This window comes from Pelmatolapia mariae, linkage group LG12 (genome assembly GCF_036321145.2).
Source record: "Pelmatolapia mariae isolate MD_Pm_ZW linkage group LG12, Pm_UMD_F_2, whole genome shotgun sequence".
In the NCBI taxonomy this organism is placed as follows: Eukaryota; Metazoa; Chordata; class Actinopteri; order Cichliformes; family Cichlidae; genus Pelmatolapia; species Pelmatolapia mariae.
In genome coordinates, this window is record NC_086237.1 from 28399554 (window position 1) to 28406617 (window position 7064).

At 39.1% G+C, this 7064-nt stretch overlaps 1 protein-coding gene across 2 annotated transcripts; it reads left to right on the forward strand.

Moving 5' to 3' along the window:
- The first annotated feature begins 15 nt into the window (after positions 1–15).
- On the forward strand, positions 16–4455 carry fbxo4 (F-box protein 4). Of its 2 annotated transcripts, none has more exons than XM_063489830.1 (7): positions 16–248; positions 1689–1960; positions 2037–2257; positions 2598–2673; positions 2760–2932; positions 3044–3252; positions 3344–4455. In XM_063489830.1, exons 1-7 carry the CDS (start codon positions 93–95, stop codon positions 3428–3430), a joined length of 1194 nt encoding a protein of 397 aa, XP_063345900.1. In that variant the 5' UTR covers positions 16–92; the 3' UTR covers positions 3431–4455. The 2 variants fall into 2 exon arrangements, with proteins under 2 accessions (XP_063345900.1, XP_063345901.1); XM_063489831.1 differs by having other exon boundaries at positions 3047–3252.
- The last annotated feature ends 2609 nt before the right edge of the window (positions 4456–7064 follow it).

Sequence of the window (7064 nt, forward strand, 5' to 3'; positions counted from 1 at the left end):
GAAGTGACAGGAAAACGTCGGTGTTGGCATTTCCTTGGTTCATAGTGTTTAGTTGTACACAGTAAATATTCGCGTATGACACAAATTAAGACATGGCTGAAAAGATCCAGCAGCTGGAGTCTTTGGTGATCCGCAGCCTCAGGCGGTTTAGAGACCGCTATTTCCCTGATAAAGTTGTCGAAGCCGACTTGGCAGTTGGAGACTCGGGAAAAGAAGAACAACAGTATGGATTTTTGGATACCTTACCGGTAAGTCGCATAAGAATCATTCACAGGAGAATTCTGTATAAGTCTACCTATGTAGCCTATATGTCACTCATTCAGACAGGACAAGCCTAAAAGGATAATGTTGCTCTCTTCAGGTTCTACACACACAGTCTGAAAGCTGTTTATAGAAAAAATGATAGATGCTCAGTCTAAGTGTCGCTTTCAACTTGGTTCAACTTGTAGGCTTCCAAAGTAGTCGTAATTGCCCCCCCCTCCCCGATTTGGCATGCCTCGACTGCACCATTCTGAGTAGGAACACTGCGAACTGCATGCCCGCCCCCCCACTAACAAACACACTTTTTTTTCTCAATTGAAGTGAAGTTTAGACATTCAAAAGGACTGAAAATGAAAATGTCACTTTAAATAAAATTTGCACATATTTGTGCCACTGGTATCCGAGTCAAGCAGTGTAATAATGAACGTGTCAACTGAACTACAGGGAAATTCTGTAGTTTTTCCTGCTACCAACTTTGAGAGGGGGGGATTTGGATCAAGTCACTTTGGTATTCCAGTAAAAAAACCATGGGAGTAAAGAGTACTACAAGAGTCAATCCTATATGATTACTAAACCTTTACACTAGCGTTACGGGCTACACAACAAGTTTAAGGATAAACAAACTACTTTAAACCAATTGCAAAAACTTGCGTAGTACACTCATTGTAGCCACAATTATGAAAAGTTCCAAAGTGAGACATATTTCCTCACCACAAACTGGACAACTGACTGACAACAAAGTGTGAGCTGCATAGGCTCATCAACTCTAAAGTCTATGTCCTCCTCAGTTATGTTGGTTACCGCAAAAGCACTAAACTACTGGTAACTGAATAATTAACTTTAGCTTGAGCTGCAACACCTTAGTGGAAATGTGGTTATTTAAGTTTTCACTGCCATACATGACTTCCTTTGACTTATCTTTGAAGTATATCAGCTGATTATAGAATTGCTTGTATTAATGATTGTCCATTTTCCCCTTCCAATCTGTATTTTCCCTACTTCCTAACCAAATACACACAATTGGTTTAACTAGGAATTTTAACCTCCTAAGACCCGAACTCTTCCACGCCATGTATTTTTAATTTCTTTTTGATATTTGGGCATATATTGGGCAGATATTGGGGCCCAGTGAATGTAAAAACAAAGAATTACCAGATTTCTTTTTTCTTTTTACCTTATTTTTGTTTTTAAGAAAAATAAGAGCCACATGAGGATATTTGTTTAAAATTTTGATAGAACAGTAGCAGTATAATGTCCTCCTAAGTGGATATCAGGCCCTTGTAGAGCAAAATTGAGTATTTTGGTCTAAATAACCCAAAATGTGATGTCCACATATGTGGACACCAGGTCCTAGGAGGTTAATCTAGAAATATTTATTGTTGATCTAGGAAAATCAAAATAATTGTGCTCCGCCATTCCTCCCGAAGGTGGATGTACAGTTTCTGATCATGACCTTTCTGTCTCCTGCGGATCTCTGCCACCTTGGAGCCACAAGTCGTTACTGGAGGGCCATGGTTAGAGATCCATTATTGTGGAGATACTTCCTATTGCGGGACATGCCATACTGGCCCTCCATTGATCATGTGACCATACCCCATCCAGACTTGCTGGATGCACCGCTAATAAGTGAAGACGAGAGCCTGGATGATAGAGAAGAGGGAAATGAAGGAATAAAACTAAAATTTGACTACATGTCAGAGTGAGTATCCCCCTGTTATCCTGCATTACCGTCAGTTTCCTGGAAAACTTTTTGAGCAAACCTTGTGTGTCAACAGATACCTGAAAGGTTGCCCATCCTCCAGACAGCAGTGGCTTCCTTCACGACCAGCATATGAGGTTGTGACCTCATTTTTTCAGTCCCTGGTACCCTCATCTGAACCGCGTTACGCCATGTTTGGTCCTGGCATGGAGCAGCTGGATGTCTCTTTAGTCACAAGGCTTATGCATGCTCCAGATATACTTCCTGTGTCAGGCACTCCGCACAGACAGATAAATGGTAAGATAACACTGATCTAAGGGATAAGCTTCTCATGGTATTTTTCTCATCATGATGCATAATATAGTGGCTGATTTTCCCTTTTAATCAATTGTAAATCATAGTTTGTCCTTTAGATAAAAGATAAAATTAGATAAAATGTGATTATTTTAAAGGCAATGTGTAATAATGATGTGTTACAGAAATTACATCAGTGCATTTTAATCACAGAATTAATCAACAGATAAGTTTACTTGCTATGTGTATTGTCTACCACTAGATGGCACTAGCTCACTACATACACACAGCTTATCTACCCAAAGAATACAAACAAACATACGTAAACCTTTGTTTATTTCAGGTATTGGCTCGGGGATAAGTTACATGTTCAATAACCAACACAAATTTAACATCCTCACTCTGTATTCAACCAACAGGTGAGCACTTTGTTTGTTGCTGTATGAGTCACAGTTGTTTCTCATCCTTTTTGCAGTTATTAATCTTTGTGTTTTTGTGTCTGTAGGGCAGAGAGAGAAAGAGCCAGAGTGCAACAGGAGAGCATCAGCAATAAACTCTTTACCTTTGAAGGAAATGACGACTCAGGGGACCCAGTGTGCGTTCCTGCTCCTCAGGTTCAGCAGGTGTGCCAGGTGGTGGATGGGTTCATCTATGTTGCCAATGCAGAGCCTGAGAGAGGTAAAATAACACATCTTTTGTTGTAGTGTAGTACAATGACACATCATACTCAATGGTTTTTGACTGATCAATGCAGAACATCTGCAGTAGGTTCATGGTTCATGTTGTCAGTAGGTGGTGAGAAGTCTGAAGGAGTCCAGATTCGAGCTGTGCTAAACTGCAGTAGGGGTTCCACATCCAAACCTCTGCTGGTGCTCTCATGCATCTCAAGAGAACAAACAGAAACAGTTTGGACTCCCAACACCAGATCCATGTGTCGAACTCCCTGTGTTGACATGGCAAGGAGACTTGGCCTACCCCACCTGCCTAACCCCTGGATGGTAATTGCTTGATATTTGATCAGGTGAAAGCTTTTCCATCCAGAGTTCAGCTTGTGGAGCTTTTCAGCCTATTTCTCTCTTTCATAAACAGGTACAGGATACAGTGGCAGAATCCCTGTCGGGGCTTTTGGATGGCATTTCCTGGCTGCTGAGATGTTCTGGAGTCAAGCTCTACTAACACCTGCTGTTGCACGATGGATCAGAACCGCAGACATCGGTCTTTTTTGTATTTTTTTTGACACCAATACACACTAGGACATTTCCTGAGTCCTTCAGGTTCAGGACTGAAGGTTTGCCAATGCAGTTTAATTATATGGACTAGAAGCAAAAGAAAATATTGGGTAAATAGTGATCTTGGACACCTAAAAGACACTTTGGTATTATTTGCAGAAAGATCCATATGAAGGAGCTGTGCACTAACTCGACAAACTACTTTCATTTAACACTATTTTGAGAGCGACGCATAAATGAAGTTGCATTAATGGTTTTGTGGTGGATGAAGGAACAAAGCAACAGGAATGTACAGCCAGACAGACTTTAGGTGCAAAATTGGGAAAAACATTCAAATCAAATTAATTACCACTTAACTATAACACTTTATGTAAATAATCATTTAAAAGCATAAATGCTGCTTTAATTTCTGCATATCATGAGTGGCATAGTGAGTTACCACTTAGTCATGTGGCTGAATGCTTTAACATTTAATAAATGGTATTTTTAAGGCTTTTTTGTGATCTTAATGGAGTAAAATGACTTTGGTGTAAAAGTAATTTCTGTTAACTTCCTATAGAATTGTCCTATAGAAAATCTGCTTATGCAACTTTCATACAAAATATTTTGCCTATTGATCAAAGGTTTCTAGCCACCCAATTTACATCAGCAAATATTGGCATACCATTTAATTTTGTTACTACTCAAACTCAAATTTTGTTAATTCTCCATAATGTAATGGCTTACACATTTGCTTAACTAGTGAAAGATCACTTGAAGTGACTCCTTGTGAATAATGGAGCACTAAAAATAGCCTTACTTCATAAGAATATTTCTGTCAATGCAGCAATATATTTTTTTCATAAAAGCTGTATTTATTATTTTAATTGTTTACATCTTTTTTTGTTATTATTGCACATTTTGCTTTCCTTTTACATATAAGAATTGCCGGTGTTGTGATGAAAATCCCTCTTTTTCAAATGATAAATAAACTTTTTGGGACAATTCTTATTAATGTCTAGGTCACATTTTGTCCTTAAATATTATGTAAGTGACGGCAGAATTGAATTTCTTTCTTGAATTGAATCATGACAGAATACCCTTTGGAAGCTAGGAGGTGCTACTGTAGCATTTCTTACTACTTTTGATTTTCATTTTGTTAGAATTTTAAATATCTTGACTTTTACCTGCTATCATGCCACTTTTAAGATTTCTGACAAACTAATAATGAATCCAGTTTTCAGTGACATACAGAACGCAAGACAAATTTTTTTTCTTACCATAAAGTATTCAATCCCAGAGATAGTTTGGATTATTACAGACAAATAGTTTAGATGGGCATCTCCTACAATGTCGATGGCAGCACACATATTGCTTATATTGCTTCTTTCGTGTCTGGTACACGTGAAATACATATATAATAGAATCTGCAATGACAACGTTGAGGTTTAAGCAGAAATTTCTAAAACTGAATTCCTCTAGAATTGCAGCACTTAAATCATCACGTCTCTCCATTAATGTGCTTAAGTTGTGCGCGCGCGTGTGTGTGTATTTTCTCTGAAAATTACCATTACTGTCATATTCCGTCTACCTGGTGATGACGTTCACACCTTCTGCTGGCAACAATAGGATCATTTTTCTGTCATGTAAGGCCTGACAAGATAATGTGCTTCACTGATGCTCTTTTGTTCTAGTCCCCTAGGTAACCACAAGTTATGGACAAAAGTGCACCCCCCTACCCTTCTCTGCAGGCCTTCCATCAAAAGTCTCAGTAGTCATTTTCATAGGCTTACAGTGTTAGAATAAGGCTATGATTGGTGCAATTTGGGTGCATTAACCCGTGCTGAACGCAGTTGAAGCGCAGATTTATTTATTTTTTCTTTTTGTGTTGATATCTATTTTTAGGGAGATGATGGAAGAGTCAGCCACTGTATAAACGTGTAATTCATCTGTTTCTGGTAGTAATAGATGGACCCCTGACATGTTATCTTTATATACCTCTTGTTCTGCTGTTCTGGTCTTCATGCCACACTTATTTACCTACATCTCTGTCTATGTACCTCTCTGTGTATATGTGTGCTCATGCTTGCACAGTCTGCACAAGGGGGGGGAAACAGTGCATAAACCCTGGGGATCTGTTCTGAGGGCAGGTATGCAGGGAAAAACTTTCCAGAATCCTTTGTTATTACTCTGTGATCCTTGTGTTGCCTTATGGAGAGCTCTACCACAGACTGGCACTATCAGTGTTCATGACTCAGTTTGCCGTTGCGATCTGAATGAACGAAGAGGTGAAGAAGCTTTTTTCTGGTGATGAACAACTTTTCTGTGAATGCAGGCGAAAGTAAACCATTACTTTAGTTTGGTGTGCTTTTGCTGCCAGGATGTGTTGGATCTACTGTCAAAACTTGCTTGGAAAGGATATTTTCAAGGTTTGTTTACTCAGGGTGCAGACTGTGAACCATTAGCACACATCTCCGCATAATAGTTGGTTGGTGGGGGAGTGTTTTGAAAGAGTGAATGAGTACCAGACCTCCAGCTGCCTCTTGTCTTCTACAAGCACATGTGGCCTCGGGGATTCCATGTCATGAGGAAGAAACCTCTATTTACTGACCCAAGACAGTTTACAGATGCAAGACAGACTCTGCAACACTACTAGGGCAGTTGAGACATACCACACGTGTGAAGAGTAAGATGTGAAGAGAGATAGATGCTGAATGTTTTGAAAATACTGTGCACAGAGAAAGGGGAAAAGTCATGCATGTAGAAATGGAGTCACAGTTGGGATTTAAGCTTGGTCAAATGCCAAGTAGAGAAGTGTGTCTTAGTGTGTGTCAGTTTTATAGTTTTATTATATCATAGTCTAAAAAGGAAAAATGGTTGGAAGTAATTTAATTTCATGAATTGACAATTAGCTTATGTAACCTAGTGCAATTAAGTGTTATGTGTTAACTGTGGCAGAATTGTGGACCACTTTTCTTTGCAGAATTGTTTTCATTCAACCACATTTGAGGGTTTTGAGCATGAACAGTCTGTTTAATGTCAGCCCAAAGCATCTCAAACAGATTCAAGTCCAGACTTTGACTAGACCACTCCAAAACCTTCCTTTTTATTTTTATTTTTTAAGCTATTCAGTAGTGGACTTGCTGGTGTGTTTCAGATCTTTGTGCTACTGCATATTGCAAGTGTTGTTGAGCTTTAGGACATGAGATGATGGCAGGATATTCTCCTTCAGGATTTTCTGGTAGAGTGCAGAATTCACAGTTCCATCAATTACAGCAAGCCATCCAGGTCCTGAAGCACCAAAACGCTGTGGTTTGCTGAATTCCCAAAGCCTTACAAATGGCTCTGTAACCCTTCCAAGATTGATATATGTCAGTGACTTTGTTTTTCATCTGACCTTGTGTTTCTTTAGATCATGGCATGATGTGTTGCTTTTTCACAATTCTGTTTTAGTGATTTCTTGATTCAGCAGGTCTGGCAGCAATCAAGCCTGGGTGTGGCTAATGAAATTGAACTCATCTTTCCAAGAAATGTGGTTAATTACAATTAATTTGCGATTTAACAAGGGGGTGATAACTTTTTCTCTAATAAATGAAGTCATC